The 17308-nt window shown below is 41.5% G+C and overlaps 1 protein-coding gene across 7 annotated transcripts in view; it reads left to right on the forward strand.

The window, feature by feature from the left end:
* Cfap61 (cilia and flagella associated protein 61) overlaps window positions 1-17308 on the forward strand; it is a 294575-nt gene that overhangs the window by 109557 nt on the left and 167710 nt on the right. For 6 of the 7 annotated variants that reach the window (XM_031372122.1, XM_031372126.1, XM_031372127.1 and 3 more), the window contains 4 exons: window positions 5862-5988; window positions 7674-7751; window positions 13522-13728; window positions 16227-16361. In XM_031372122.1, the coding sequence (XP_031227982.1) occupies window positions 5862-5988; window positions 7674-7751; window positions 13522-13728; window positions 16227-16361 (547 nt within the window). The remainder of the gene's footprint in view (window positions 1-5861; window positions 5989-7673; window positions 7752-13521; window positions 13729-16226; window positions 16362-17308) is intronic. The other variant, XM_031372125.1, reaches the window with a different exon arrangement.

A 17308-nucleotide genomic window follows, 5' to 3' on the forward strand; every position in this document is an offset into this window, starting at 1 on the left:
TTTTTTTTTTTTTTGGTTCCACTTAATCTGCATGTTTTATTTCTCCCAATCCCAGCAATAGCACAGAAGCCTCATCGTGTCCATCCCAGACTGGTTTCTAGTAGGCTGAGATTATAGGGAGTCTCAATAATGCTAATGGCACAAAGGGCTCCCAAATGCCAGGCACAAATATGCCTCCACATGGATGAATGTCAAGAGCGCACTGACCCCAATATTTCGGCACTCAGTCTGACGTTGCAACGCAAACTGCACCTTTGAAATGGACAGTCTGGGAGTGGGGGAGTGTGAGGGAGTGAAGTTGAAATTGCCTCCTATTAGCTCACCCTTTCAACATTAAACAGAGACCAAGAGAGAAACAGTTCCAGTATTTCACATATATTTCTTCTAGTGCAGTCTAAGCCGAGAATGCCATGTCAATGGGTCACTGTGAAATGCAACAATTTAGTTATTCGCCGGTCAAAGGAAGAAACAAACCAGTGTGACCTCACTTCTACTAACTTTGAAGGTTTATGGCAGTTAAAGTATTCTTTATGATGAGATCTTACTTTATCAAATAAAGCTTCTTTTTTCTCACAGCAACTTCAGCCTTAAACTCTAATTCATCTGATAATTAACCACATCAGTTTGTTTGACTGTTAGTTGCCATTGCCATTCCTGTCTTCTCCCTTTCAACTTTCTCTGATATTTTATGCATGTATGCACATAGGCCTCATAATACATATAATATAACAATATTTCTACTTAATTCTATAATTCAGTGGTTATATATATATATATATATATATATGATGCACATTCATCAAAACCATTTCTTGTCACTCCTAAGCCTACCCTTGTCCCCAGATGAACAGTTTCCTTTCTATCTCTGTAAACATGCCTATTCTGGATGTTTCATAGAAACATAATGACATAATTGTGGTGTTTTACACATGGCTCTTCTCACATGTGACATGCCTTGTCACATCATTTCCTTTCATGGCTGAATAGTATTCCACTGTATGCATATGCCACGTTTGGGTCATTTTCTACTTTGGGAGTATTGTGACGAAGGTGCTATGGACATTTTGTAGGACATTTTTTTTTCATTTCTTCTATTCCCCTAATACATTTGGTCTTTGTTTTTAACATTTATGTCTCTATCAGAACTAGATTTTGATGCAATCTGTCCATATCAGATCCAAGTTCTCATCTTTGTCTTAAAGATTACTTAAAATTGTTATTGAGGTGATATTAACTGATCAGGTTTTTAACCAGTTAATTTTACACATATATATCTTTGCAAATAAACCATTTTGTTTATAATGTGTAACCATGCATTACAATTTAAGCACAGATATTGACCAATCAGGAGTTAAATAGGTTAGAATCATTTGTTATTAAGAGGAATAACCTTGTTCTATTTAGTAACGAAACCCTGATGAGTAGAGAGAATGTGGTGTCAGGCCAGCTATATAACACACGGGACCCATTACAAAATGGAAATATGGAACTCTGGCTTGATGTGGCGAAGCTAGTTCCCCTTCTGTGGGATGACTGCTCCTACCCTTGGCACATTCATCCTGAAAGGGCTTGAAGCCTCTATCCCAGATGTACTGAAAACTTGTGAGCAGCATGGGCAAAGCTCACAAAGTCACCAGCGGTGTGCATCATGGCTCTACTTACCGAGGGTGCAGTCACCCCATTGCTATGACCAGAGATGCCACAAATCATATCCCTGATCCTTAGCTTTCTCTACACCTGCGTCTCAGTCGTCACTTCAGGTGCATGATGGTTTGGTTTTAACCCCATCTTTGCAGCACTCTTCATATGATTCTTCAACCAGTGTCCAAGGTAGAATCCAGTTGTCACTATTTACAGAGGGGGGGATGGGGTGGTGAGTTAGGAAACAGGTAGAAGACTCATGAACAGATAGAAGGAAGTGGGAATCAAGTATGAGACATGGCTCTGAACCCCCAGACATGCTCTTTTGTCTCACTAGACTTCACCTAGAGACACAAAATTACAAACACAAAATTACAGATGAAACTTCTTTTAAAATAAAGATTAATTTATTTTATTTATATGAGTACACTGTAGCTGTCTTCAGACACACCAGAAAAGGGCATCAGATCTCATTACAGATGGTTGTGAGCCCCCATGTGGTTGCTGGGAATTGAATCAGGACCTCTGGAAGAGTAAGTCAGTGCTCTTAAGCACTAAGCCATCCCTCCAGCCTCAGATGAAACTTTTAAGAGTTCTAAAATGGTGAATTAAACTCTAATGGTGAGGCCTTTTACAACATGCAGCTCTGGGTTGCTCTATAGGGACATGCACATGAGGCCAACCCCAGTGATTAAAATTTTTTAATATAAAATATTTTTAAAATTTTGGGAGAGGAGGAAGCTCCACTCCCAGGCACTCTAACATGCCCAGGATCATAGGATCAGAGATGAGGTGGACACATCTGTCCTAACAACGGGAATAACTGGGACCAGTGGGACCCCAGGCACACAGGAGTTCCATCAGACCAGTGGTAAAGGTTCCTTCTGGTGTGTCTGGGCCAATGCCCTGAGCAGACCTTGGGTCTCCACAGCCAGTCCCAAACCACCCAGAGGAAGCTTCACTCCCAGGTGCTCTCACATACCCAGGAACCCAGGTTCCTAGGAGCTGTGATCACACCAGGATCACACTGTGGTCACACCAGGATCTCAGGGTCCCAGAGACAGCTTGACTCCCAGGAGCTCTGACACACTCAGGATCTCAGAATCACAGGATCATAGAGACAGCTTGACTCTGAGGAGTTCTGATACAGCCAGGATCACAGGAAGGATCACAGGCTCCAGTCAGATATAGCCAGGGCTGGTAGCACTAGAGATAACCAGATGGCTGGAGGCAAGCATAAGAACATAAGCAACAGAAACCAAGGCTACTTGGTATCATCAGAACCCAATTCTCCCACCATAGCAAGTCCTGGATACAACCATCACACTAAAAAAGCAAGATTCAGATCTAAAATCACTTCTCATGGTTATGATAGAGGACTTTAAGAAGGACATAAATAACTCTCTCAAAGAAATACAGGAGAACACAGGTAAACAGCTAGAAGTCCTTAAAGAGGAAACATAAAAATCCCTTAAACAATTATAGGAAAACACAATCAGACAAACATACATACAAAACCATCCAGGATCTAAAAATGGAAATAGAAACAATAAATATATCACAAAGGGAGACAACCCTGGAGTTAGAAAACCTAGGAAAGAGATCAGGAGTCATAGATGCAAGCATCACCAACAGAATACAACAGATAGAAGAGAGAATCTCAGGGGTAGAAGATACCATAGAAAACATTGATACAATAGTCAAAGAAAATGCAAAATGCAGAAGGCTCCTAACCCAAAATATCTAGGAAATCTAGGACACAATGGGAAGATCAAACCTAAGGATAATAGGTATAGAAGAGAGTGAAGATTTCCAACTTAAAGGACAATAAATATCTTCAACAAAATTATAGAACAAAACTTCCCTAACCTAAAGAAAGAAATGCCCATGAACATACAAGAAGCCTACAGGACTCCAAATAGACTAGATAAGAAAAGAAATTCCTCCCAACACATAATAATCAAAACACCAAATGCACTAAACAAAGAATTTTAAAAGCAGTAAGTGAAAAAGGTCAAGTAACATATAAAGGCAGGCCTATCAGAATTACACCAGACTTCTCACCAGAGACTATGAAAGCTAGAAGATCCTGGACAGATGTCATACAGACCCTAAGAGAACACAAATGCCAGCCCAGGCTACTATACTCAGCAAAACTCTCAATTACCATAGATGGAGAAAGCAAGATATTCCATGACAAAACGAAATTTACACAATATCTTTCCACAAATCAGCCCTACAAAGGATAAGAGATGGAAAATGCCAACACGAGGAATGAAACTACACCCTAGAAGAAGCAAGAAAGTAATCTTTCAACAAACACAAACAAACATAATTCCACCTCTTACAACAAAAATAACAGGAAGTAACAATTACTTTTCCTTAATATCTCTTAATATGAAAATTAATATTCCCAGTATATCTTAATCAATTGAAAGTCAAAAATATGAGGAATTAGGAATTTGTTGACTGTCATCCAGTGGTCTCTCTAACTTGGTAATTGGAGAAATAGGTCCAAATATTCTACAATCCATATACACTTTCTGCTTGTTTGTACGTGACAGTGTCTTGCTGTGTACCACATAATGGTCTTGAAATCATGCTTCTCTCATCTCAGCCTCTCTATTAGTAGGATTGTTTATTTGATGTTTTTACACTATACTATAGTTTTCAGAACAGCTTACATATTTCAGAGGTATTTATACAGCCAAAAGAAATGTAGACAATTAATTTGAGAGATGGCTTGTAAGACAGCAACAAAGAGCGAGACTGAATGCTTTGCTTGATATTTATAATTACTATATCAATTTTGAAGAAGAGAACTTTATAAGTTATTCTTTTTCTAAGATGAATGCTTTTCAAAATCATCACAGCCAATGAACCAGAATCTTACCCTCACCTAATGTCTGTGCCACTCTCCAAGTAGAACCATTGTTCATTGAAACAGTTGGTGAATGACTTCATGGATAGACTATCTTAATACACACACCATTTCCTAAATGAATGTAACCTGTTCTCTGTGGGCTGAGAATGATGACAATCACTCCAGTCAAATAGTTTTGACCATAGCAGGAAGTCTGTATCCAAAATCGTGCCTACAATTCATTCCTTGGCCCAGCAGAACTGTCAACTCTCAGCTTAACAACTATGGAGGTAAATTCCTTTGGTGATGTGAGGGTCATTGAAGTACAGCCTTATTACAATGAATTCCAATGTCTAAAAGTTGTTCTTATTTTGGGTTTATACAATAGTGAGAGCCAAGATTTTAAAGCTCTACTAAAAACAAAACAAACAAAAAGACTTTATTTGTATTCATTTAATAACATGTCTACCATTTTTATGATTGGTATAAAAATATATATTCTGTTGAATATATATTTTTATATATAAATATATAAAAAATTTATATATTTTTATATTAAATATATAAAAAATAGATATTGCTATTTTAGAAAAAATTGGGAGAGATTGTGAGAACCAGAGGACCCGAAAGCCTGCTGTGAGTACGTTTCCTAGAAATGACAGGCAAGCTATTCCATGGACCTCAGCCGTATGGCTGCTGAAACAAGACCCGAGGGGGTCCCACCTCTAGACAAAAAACTACAGGTGACTAACGATGCCTAAGAAGAGGGGGTTAGCTTCTCCCAGGGATGAGCCCCCTATTGTTTATCTTAACTTCAAGTGGCCATCCCTGAAATGATACACACATACAAACAACACTGAATGGACTCAGCATGCTATATGCATATATCAATGCATTTATACATGTATGTAATAACAACAAAGAAGAGGTCATTGATTTGAGAAGGAGTAAGTACGTATATGCATAGAGGTAGATAGAATGGATGAGAGGGGGGAAAGGAGACAGGGGAATGATATAATCACATTTTAGAATTTAAAAATGTGGGAGAGGGATTTTTAGTTCTCTGGATGAAATGGGAAATAAATTGTGCTAAGCATTTTAAATTGTATGCATTGTATTGTATGTATTTAGATTATGTATACTTATATGTAACTTTGTGTTATGGTTGGTTCATCCTATCAGTGATTGTTATCATATTCTTTGTACTTTTTTGTATATTTTCTAGGTTCTTTAGAATGAAGGGAGTTGAACCAGTTGCCTTAAGGTTACATAAATATGCATTGCCAGATATTATCTTATACAAGTGTGATATTAGTTTAGTACTGAAACCAAGAAACCTATTTCTGTTCTTGTCCAGGTCCATTACGATAAGATTAGCCAGGTTTCTGGATACTCCTGGTGTTGAAAATCTAGTCAGCACCCTCCTGCTGAGTACAAAGATACTGGATGATTTAACTCTGTACAATGAGGCTGGCAGAGACTCTGTAAGTACTGCTAGCTCCTGCTGTGACTTTGTGGTTGCATGAGACCATTGTGATGCACAAAGATTCAGCCTTGGAGCGTCATTGAACATCCTTGGAGAATCTCTGAGGGTGTGGGGGGTGGAGCAGCAGCAGTAAGGTGAGAAGTTGGCATATCTGACTATCATCAGGGAAGGATAGTTCAGGAATCCATGGTATCTGATGTCTACCCGAGTAGCAATGAGTACCAGACTTAGGTTAATGGAGCTCCATTTTAATTATGTTAGGTGGTGAACCTAGCCAGGACCTTCTGTTGAGCTGGCTTGAGGTTTCAAGGACTACGTAAAAGGTGATCCTCTGTGGTCAACATTTGGTCCTCTCTAGCATAATAACCTAAATATGAGCTGTGGAAAGTATCAGGCCCATGCCAGTCCACATGCTAACACAGAGGCCAGTGTCAGTCCACATGCTAACACAGAGGCCAGTGTCAGTCCACATGCTAACACTGAGGCCCATGTCAGTCCACATGCTAACACTGAGGCCCATGTCAGTCCACATGCTAACACTGAGGCCCATGTCAGTCTGCATGCTAACACAGGGGCCTTAAGGACATTGCCAGTTGACTTAGCCAGATGTGCAGTTAGCCAAAAGGTTGGAGAAACTGTAACTTCTCTAATATGCTTTATTTTGAAACATTTTTATCAAACTATGACCAAGAAACAGTTTAGTAAGTTTTGGAATTCACAGTAGTAAATTACAATTTACTACTATGTAAGTAGAATTTGCCAGTTAAAAGAGACAGGCCCCTGCTGGTCACTGGTCCCTCACACCCCCATTCACCAACTCTCCCAGGTTAGTATGCCTTTGCTTTCAAAAATCAGAAATAGTTATGCCTACTTTTGGACTTTATGTAAGGAAAGTCATACCAATTTTCTTCCCTGATATAGAGTTCCTTTTCTCAGCAATAGGTTTGTGAGATTTGTCTGTATTATGACAGAATTATTTCACCACATGAATAGATCAACTATTTCTTCATTCTGCTGTTGAGGTCATTTGGAAAAATAAGGGATAATGGCCGTTTAAAAATAAAATAAAGCAAATGTTTTAAAGTTAATATTAAGTTACCAGGGAGACACCAGACACCTAACGTGATGACACCAGGAAGGAATATTATTATCAGGATATAAAATTAAAATAAACGTCCTCCATCTCCCCCATTGTGCTTTGGCCTTTCTCAGTCTCTTATCTTGGTAGCCTCTTCCCACCCCCCAACCCCTGCCCTCTCATTGTGCTCTCAGGTTCTCCCTTCCAAGGCTGGTCTAAAGAGTTTGAAGGGAGTGTTCTCTTAGACAAAAGTGAGGGAGCTGGAGACTTGTTGCTCTTCCAGAGGACTGGGCTCAGTCCCCAGCATCCACATGGTGGCTCCCAACCATCGGTCGCTCCAGTCCCAGAACACACAACACCCTCTTCTCACCTCCAAGGCACCAGGCAGGCACACGGCACACAGAATACACAGAGTCAAAACATTCACACAAATAAAATGAGCTCCACAAATCTGACTATCAGACTTTTGAATGACTGTTGAATGTGTGTGTTACCGTGGTTACTGCAGCCGTGGCTGGTAAGTTCACAGCACTAGTGACTGATTTCAGAGACCTCAGTAGCGATGCTTTCTGGGGTCTTAGTGAAACTCACTCTTACCTTTGCAGGATGGGACAGAACTGCAGGTGTTTGTAGCAGAAGTTGCAGATCAAATAGTTGGCATTGCAGTGATCAGAAAAGAAATGGTAAGTTCTGAAGTGGCCATTAGCTTGGTTGATTGTAACTTTTTATATTATGAATCAGCTGGCACGTAGCGCTTCTTCGAAGTGTTATGAACCTTTCCCTGAAATACATGGTCACCAGCATGTCTTGTCTTCTCCTTGGTACCCTTTCTAGACTCTCTCTCTCTCTGTCGCTCTGTCTGTCTCTCTCTCTCTCTGTGTGTGTGTGTGCGTTTCTCTGTCTCTGTCTGTCTTTTTAAGTTAAAAATATTTGTAATTTCTGGGTGTAGTGGCACATGCCTATAATCCCAGCACTTGGGAGACAAAAGCAGGTAAACCTCTGAGTTTAAGTCCAGCCTAGTCTACATAGGGATTTCAGGACAGCCAGAGCTACATAGTGTTACCCTGTCATTAAAAACAAACAAACAAACAAACAAAGCACACACACACATATATATATATGAAAGTGTTTTGCCTGCATGTAGGTCTGAGTACCACATATATGCCTGGTGCCCTCTGAGGTCAGAAGAGGGTATCAGATCCTTGGGACTAGAATTACAGCAATGAACTACCATGCGGGTGTGGGCTGTTGAGCTCAGGTCCTCTGGAAGAGCAGCCAGTGCTCTTAACCACTGAGTCACCTCTCCAGCCCCCACCACATGTTTGCTATCTAACAACAGAGGCTTCTTTCATTGATAGTCTTTGGCTTTGTTTTCTTGGGATAGGGTCTCATACAGCTCATGTATTTGCTATCTTGTGATGTAATCAAATGTGATCTTGAACTCTTGATCCTTTGACCTCCAACTCCCAGGTACTGGGACTACAAGTCCATCACCACGGTCAGCATTCATTGCCTCACTTTTCCAAATTTTCTTGGACATGTCTCCCTTTGGGTAAACTTTCTAATACTTATCATGAAATATCTATGCCTGTGTGGATTGTTATAACATTTATTTTCCTCTCAGCAATCTAGCTTTCTGTGTTGTTTGAGTCCAGGTTCTTTGGCCATTCTTTTTTCATACGTGCTTTTGGGTCAGTGGTACTATTGGGAGACAATTTAAGTATGTCCCCTGGAGATCCATGCTTGGATGCTTTTCCCAGTGTGATTGTGTTATGGGAAGTTGATGGGTCATTGGAGTACTGCCTGTGAAAGAGATCAAGTCATTCTTGGGGGTCCCAGTGAGTTACAGAAAAGTGAAGTGTTATATAAAGAGTGAGATTGCCCCTTCTCTCCTTTTCCATCTTATTGAAGACTCTCTCTCTTCTCTCCTCTCTCTCTCCCTCCTTCTCTCTCTCTCTCTCTCCCTCTCTCTCTCTCTCTCTCTCTCTCTCCCTCCTTCTCTCTCTCTCTCCCTCCCTCTCTCTCTCTCTCTCTCTCTCTGTCTCTCTCTCCCTCTCTCCCTCTCTCTCTCTCTCTCTCCCCCTCTCTCTCTCTCCCTCCCTCTCTCTCTTTCTCGTACATGTTTACGCCATCATGTACTCTGCCTAGATAACTTTACCAGAGCTCAGACCAACACGGTGCACTTCCGGTCTCCAAAACACTGGACTAAATAAATTTCTTTATGTATGTATGTACATATGTATGTATGCATGTATGTATTTGTATGTATGCATGCATGTATATGTATTTACACACACACACACACACATGAACCTTGGGTAGTTTTATTTACTTTTTAACAGTAATAAAAGTGAATTAATGCAGTCAGACCCTTACCTGCCCTGCAAGCCTACTGGCTACCTTCCTCCCTCTTACTTGGTTCCTGGGAGCTCGACTGAACTGACAGCAATGCATGCCTTTGCCCTTTGGCCTTCTGATGGGTTTGACCAAAGAGAGGCCTTGACAGGAAGAGGGAGGACAGTGAGGCCATGGTGTCTACATCAGGCTGAGACCACACCAAGCCCACTGGCCTTGTCTCTGGGATGTTCTCTTTGTGGATTGCTGTGACCAGTCTTCCCCCCTACTCCACCCACTGAGGCCACTAATAGCTTTCAGTTGCTCTCTCACCGTCCCTGCTAATCTCCCACACCTTCCCATCTCTGTAAATACTCCCTTTGTTGAGCCTACCTCCAATTATCTTAATTTGAACATGCCATCTGTCCCCTGCTGTGACCCTTTTCCAATATACTCTAGGACATTTATGATTTTTTCTATGTAGTTTGTAGTATTTTTCTTGATAATTAACGTACATAGATGCCTCTTGTTGTACCTTATAAATGTTTATTTTAAAATATAGGAAGATAATGAATTTTTTTATTTTGATCTTGTATCCAATTAGCCTTCTAAAGTCTGTTTTTCACTCTGAGAATTTAAAAATTGATCTCCCCCCAGGCCCCAGCCACAATATCACTTTCAAGCCATTCCATTGCTGAGAGAAGTTAGAGGCCATGATCAGACTCAAAGGAAAGGGGTGTGTACTGTGCCTACCAGAGAGAGGGCTTGGGGGGACTTTGTAGGAAACCATGGTGACTGTTCTACTCCCATCACTCTCCCCATCTCCTGAAGCCTAATGCCAGCCTTAAGCTTGCTATGTAGCCAGGCATGAACTTGAACTCCCCGCCCAAGTGCTGAGATTACAGCTGTGACCGCTATGCCTGGCTTTTTGCCTGATTTTTTTTCTTTTCTTTTCTTTTTTTTTTCTCAATTTTATTGCATGAATAGACCAGCATTAAATGGCAGTGCTGATGAAGGCTACTTTTTTAGTTGTCTATATTGTAATGGTATAATTCAATATTTTTCTTCATTTAACACGTTATCTGTAGATGTCAAGGAGATACCAAGTTAAGGAGGTCTTCTGCTTTTTGATCATTGATGGTTTCTTTGGTGGATAGGTATTAAAATTTTCTTGATGGGCTTTTGGACTTTACTGTGATATCTATAAGGGCTTATCCATCTGCTCTTTGCATTTATTTCTCTGTTTGACTCAATGAGTTGCTGCTTTTGGAAGATGGTATATCTGAATCTACCCACCTTGTCCTCATATTGGATACCCATTTGACAATGTGTAAAATTCTCAAGGTATTTACCCTCAGAATGCTCGTGTGAACTGTCACTGTCCCGAGTATTCAGTACCACTGATTAAATACAGCTGGAGGACAAACACATCGCCAGTCCTCTGCAAATATAAGTGGATTGGTTTGGTCTTTCTTGAGTCTTTTCGAAAGTTTTGGTGCATTTGTTTTGCTTTTGGAGGGGTGTTTTGCTTTGGTGTTAGAGGGTTGTTTTTTGCTTGCTCAACGTAGAAGTCCTGAGGTTTTATCTAGAAATACTTTATGTCTCTGGGGGAAGATTCTTCTACCAATCATTTCTCTCCCTCAATTTTCTTTAGTCACTTAGGTGGGTTCAGGATATTTTTGAATTGATCCTTCATTGACTCTTGCTAGTGGGAATATCAGGTAGGCGGACTGATCGATGTATTTCTTGCTCATCACTTGGAGCTATTTCCTTAACATTAGTTTTCTGACTCTCTAATTTAGTCCCTGGCCGGGATTTTATTGAAACCTGTATCTCAGAGTTCCTAGATTTAACTTCCAAGTTTTTCCCTTGTTCACTTACAGTTTCTTCTGTATATCCAATTACATGATAAGCAAAACTTCTCTTGGGAACCTGTGGGGGCATTATATTGAGTTTTTAAATGTCTCCCCTGTCTTCCTGATTACCCCTTTCCTCACTGTAGCAAGCCATGCATTTCTCCTCTCTAGTTGTCACCTTGCTGTCCTCACAAAGGCTGTCTGTGTCATGAATGAAAGATTAAATAGCCATCGTGGGTGGCCAGCAGGCTGTCCTTCTCTACTTCTTCTCTGCCACTGCTGGCAGGGCTCCCCACCCGTCCTGTTGGGAGGCGAGCAGCCATTCTTTGACTTCCTCTTCTATACTTGGATGTAGTAGCAGCAGGCAGGCAGGGACCGTAGTGTGGACCAAGGTGGTAAAGGTTTAACCAAGCCGTACAGTTTCCTTTCAAGGTAACACTGCCTTACATCTGGCCTCTCTTCCACCCATTATTCTTTAGAAAATGTTCTGGTTAAGTTAAGGGATTTGGGAAGAGAGTAAAATGATAACTGTTATGAGCTCGCTGCACTCTCTGCTCTTGAAAGTGTGTTTCCATCAGTGGGTTTACAGTAGAGTCTTACAGGCCATATTTGTCAAAATTTTAATTTTCCTGTCATCAAGAATTCACTTTGGATTATCTGCCTTCCTTCTCTGCTCTCAATAGCAGCAGAGAGGCGAAGGAGGCCAGGCTGCAGCAGGACACAGCATGCTTGAACCCTGATTCCACCATAGTGGGAGGATATAAAAGGCCCCTGAAACAGGAGCAGTGTACCCAGGATTTCCCTCTCCATGTGAACACTCAGGAATCCCTTAAATTACCTCCCAGTGCGTAAACCTGTTACCATCACAAGAACACGAATGCTCTGCTTGGGCTTTTTGGTTTTTGTTTTTTTTTTTCACAGCCCAGTCCTGTGCTAAGAGGTATGACTCTGAAATGGAACATTTCTATACTAGCAGTAACAACCCAGGACACCAGTGAGTCTGTCTACTGACTGACTCGAGAATCACCTGTGCCCAGTCACTTGTGCTGGCTCACTGGTGTTCCTGGTGCCCAGCAATGTTCTGGGACTGCTCTGCTCTGCGGCACCTGGCCAGGCACACAAGGCTCGCCATGGTGACAGCATCTAAAGGTATAAGGAACAAATCCGCGTAGCCATTGTCTTAGGGTCTTATTGCCCTGAAGGGACACCATGACTATGTCATCTCTTATAAAGGAAAACGTTTAACCGGGGCTGGCTTACAGTTTCAGAGGTTTAGTCCTTTGTCATTATGGCGGGAAGCATGGTGGCAGGCAGGCAGACTGACATGGTGCTGGAGAAGGAGCTGAGAGTTCTACATCAGGATCAGCAGGCAACAGGAAGTGAACTGGCTTGAGCTTTATGAGAACTCAGAGCCCGCTCCCTAGCTCCTTCAACAAAAGCCACTCCCCATGGGGCTTTGGGGGCCATTTTCTTTCAAACCACCACAGCCATCTTCCACAGCCATATCACCAGAACAAGCACTTGCTTTCTGCTTTAGAGGAATTTGTAAGCCAAGTATGGCGGTGTGCATATACCTGTAATTCCAGCTCCAGAAGGCTAGCCTTGGTTATGTGGTGAGTTCTAATGAACCTAAGCTACCCAGGAGACCCTGTCTCAATAACCAAGGGCTATGGATGTAGCTCAGAGGTAGAGCACTTGCCAAACACGCTCAAGACTCTCAGTTCAACCCCTAGCACTGAAAACAGAATTAAAGAGAAGATGATGAATAATGGAAGAAACAAATGTATTTCTCACTATTGCACTTGAAGCAATTTTTAAAAGTGTGTGTGTGTGTGTGTGTGTGTGTGTGTGTGTGTGTTTACTTGCTGGTTGTCCTTGTGGGTACATACGTATATACATGTGTGTAGAAGCCAAAGGACAACCTTGGTGTTATTTCTCAGGAACAATTCACCTTGTTTTCTAAGAGAGAGTCTTCCATTGGCCTGCTATTTTCTGAGAAGCTAGGCAGGCTGGCTAGAGAGCTCTAGGCGTCCTCCTGTCTCCATCTCCTCAGCCCTGTGATTGAAGCACACATCACCACACCAGGCTTTTTTGCATGGGATTGGGGGGGGGGGGAACAACCCAGGTTCTTATGCTTTCGTGACAAGAATCTTGCCAAGTAAGCTATGCTTAGCCCCACCTTAAGTGACTTTAAAATAGCTGTACATTGTAACACCTATGCATATAATTTCCTTACAACATCCCTTCTCTCCCTCTTCCCTAGGATATAGAGTACATACGGTCTCATTATAACATTGAGGATTTTATCTACTTCAGCCACCACCAGCAAGAAGAACATGGGCGCTTGAACCATTTTGCCCTGAACCCTATTTTCCGACACTACACCAAGTTTTTCCTAAAGGAGATTCTTCGCTTAGGCTATAAGTCATGTCTCTACTATCCTGTGTACTCACAGACCCGGGAAGGCAAGGTAAGAGGCTGGCACATGGGCATCCATGGTGGCATCCTTTGTGTACTGCATCTTATTTGTTCTCCTGGTGACTCACTGCAGTGTGTATCCAAGTCTCCACTGGCCATATTTGATTAGGCCATTTGCTTCATTGTGGTGAATGGCCAAGAGGCTTCCAGTTTCTGAAATGACCAGAAAAATGTAATTAGATGAATTTGCTGTGTTTTTTTTTTCCATACTGACAAAATGGCAACAGAAAACTGTAGAAAAAAATCACTGCAAGAGACACAAACAGCATATCATTTCTCACAGTGCCAAAATGATCTATCCTATCATATCCTTTGAAACAAAGAACCTCCTAGAAATGAGTAGAGTAAGATAGTTCCATCCTATAGAATTGGTGTGCTGTATACTACATCCCAAATAAAATTTATGACAATTTCCATAAAAGAATGGATGAAAGGCAGAGATGTAGAGTTCTGATAGAATTCTGCCATAGGGAATACCTACATAATTCTACCTTGTACTTGGTACAATTCCATAGTGATGCAATCATAGATGCCCAGTGTGCATCAGCTCCACATCCTCCTCTACCCTGCTTTACTGCTCTTGAATGTGCATTTACCATGCAGGCTGTGGGTTTGCCTTTTCTTTCACAAGCTGTATCCTCAGGAGCCACTGATGCCGATAGGGAGACACCTCTACCTACTGTCTCCTGGTTGTTCCACAAGTAAGTCTATTCAAGCCAGTCTCCCAAGGGATGGTTTTCTGAAAACTGGTCCCATGGTCAATGATATTGGTCCTCTTGGTGTGTCCTCCCAAGGTGATAGGTTTCAACTTCCAGGCTGAGTAGACATTGTCCCTTCAGTTTCTGGTCATGACCTCAAGCCTTCCCATGATCTGCTATGATTGACCCTGTCAGTTTTTTTCCTTGGTGTCCACAAGGTCCTAAGTGGAATTTTTCAGGTCCTCTTATGTAGCAAAGTATTTCTTAGACAGTGTGTAAGCACATGCCAGTTGATTTACTCATGTCCATGTAAAACAAGAGTAAGAAGATGTCCTAAGTCATTTGAGTCAGAATTCCCAAATTCTGCTCCAAGTCCTCTGGCAGTGAAATTGAACTGCTTATATCTCACTGTAGTGTGGCTGTCTCCTAACCCCGTGAGAGGACTTGCATCAGGACATAGACTAGAAGTTCTCAACCCGTGGCTTGTGGCCCCCTTGGGCTCAAATATCAAATAGCCTTCATATCTATCATATGTTTACCTTATGACTCACAACAGTAGCAAAATTACAGTTATGAAGTAGCAATGAGATAATTTTATGGCTGGGGGTCACCACAACATGAGGAACTGTCTTAAAGAAGAGCAGCATTAGGAAGGTTGAGAAGTACCTGCATAGACAATCACAGATTAAAAAAAAAAAAAAAAAAAAAAAAAAAAAAAAAAAAAAAAAAAAAAAAAAAAGATAGCACCCTGGGCAGGGCTTCCTGGGTTCTGCTTCTCAGTAAGATGTGAAGTCTGTGTGAGATGCAGTGGTTAAGGACTCTAGAAAGCGTTTCTGGAAGCTCATAAAAAATGTTCATGGCTACTTTTAAAACAGCACATGAGTCATCTGCCAAGCATTATAGTTATTAAAATAAGCTGATGTTCTGCTAGACTTCTTTGCTCTCTGACCTTAATTCAACAAATAGATACATCATTGCCAGTTTGGCTTTCCACAGTTTTACCCTTGAGGTTGAAATGATTTCTTGGCCCTGAGGTTCTTTTATTGTTGTTGTTGTTGTTATTATTATTATTATTATTATTATTATTATTATTATTATTATTATTTCCAAGATTTCATAAATGTCAGTCACCATTCTCTGTCAAGTTTTAAAAACTAGATTAAATTAATACTTATAGTAGTGTTATACAAATTACTTATAATCTATTTCAACAAGCATAAATCTAGTTCACAGTTCAGTCATACTACCAATCAAAAGCATTTGATCCTCTTCTCCTGTTCCCCACATCCCAGTTCTTTCACAAGACCTTCATTTTATTTTTTAAAAAAAGCCCAAGTAAAGTTATGTGGACACTTTCACATCTGGGCTAGGTTGCCCCCTGGATGTCACTCCCATCTATGTGTGTTAAAGCGCCTTATGCCAGAGGTTAACAGGACTCAGATAACAGAGCTTAATGGGGTCAAATCAAGCTGATTCATGATCGCTATGGAGAGGAATATTCTCCTGGGGGAAATACTTGTACTGAAAAATCCCATAAACCAAACCACTTGTTTATCTGTCATTCCCACAGAGATAGTAATGTAATTACCCTCATAATTATCTTCATTAGTGTGAGGCATTATCTGCAATTCATTCCTCTGCTTGACGAGTATGTTTGTTTATTTGCTGATTTTTTTTCCTCCCCTCTCTGACTTGGCCGAGTTAAGAGTTTTGTATTTGTCAAGCAGCACGCAGACATCTGCGCTGTGCCTCTGACATTCTCTCCCCTAAAATAGAGATGGTTGTCTTTCAGCTCCAGAGCTCTTACTCCCACTCCCTGACATCTGCCCTTCATTACTTGGTTCCCGTGCGACCGCGACGACAGATTGTCTATCCTCTGGAAAAGCTTGGCATAAACGCTCCATCAAAGGAGGTCTCCAAGGATCAGGTGGGTAGCAGGGCGGCAGGCAGGGAGGCACGGTGCCAGCTCCCGCGGGCTTGGCAGATGGGGTGGCAGCCCTGTCTTCACCAAGCAGGCTGCTTCTTAATTACAGGGAACCTGGCGTTCATACCCTTACAGGCGGCGCCCTGCAAGGGCTTCCTGCAGCCTTGCCCTCAAGTGCTTATTTCATAGTAAGCCCAAAACAGTAGCCACATCCTCCTTCAGAGGATACAGCAGGGACACCTAGTGTGTTGTTGCTGGTCCCTGAACAAATGAGTGGCCTAGAGCCATCTGAACCCCCGAATATTTTTATCTTCCTTCCCCGTCCTCAAAAGAAGAATTCTCCTTTTAATTGATCATTAGCTTTTAAGTCAGCCAGTGGTCTTTTTGCTGTTAGGACAAAGTTGACAGAGAAATGTTTGCACATATAAACTTGTCTGTCGAAAGTCAAAATGAGGCTTGTTCATTTTACCTACCTCGAGGTAAAAAAATAACCTGGGGGTGCCATTGAGACCAGACAAGAAAAGGGGTTGGAACCTGTGTGAAAGTGTTTATGAGTGTGAAAGGCAAAGCCATGTTTTGGTTGTTGTTGTAATTTAAATGGAAAACATAACTGTGTGAACTTGACCAACATGTAGGCTTCTAGTGTTCTGGGTACGATGAGTTTAAGTGAGTTTTAAAAGAAAATATCTTAGTGGCTAAGATTCTTTCCCTAAAGCTAAGAGAAGAAAGTGAAAGTGTGAGCATTTGAAACATTGAGTCCTGGAGCTGCCCCTCAGGGATGAGGGAGCTCCTCCGCCTCAGCAAGGGAGGGAGGGTACAGACACCGAGCTCCCAGGTCAGCCACACATGGGGCAGGGACTGAGCAGACCCAGCCCAGAGGCCTCTTCAAGTCTGGCCTGATCCTTGAGTTGGTAAAATAACAAAATTTATACTTATTTCCTAACAATTAC

The sequence above is a fragment of the Mastomys coucha genome, unplaced genomic scaffold, assembly GCF_008632895.1.
Source record: "Mastomys coucha isolate ucsf_1 unplaced genomic scaffold, UCSF_Mcou_1 pScaffold15, whole genome shotgun sequence".
Taxonomy (NCBI): Eukaryota; Metazoa; Chordata; class Mammalia; order Rodentia; family Muridae; genus Mastomys; species Mastomys coucha.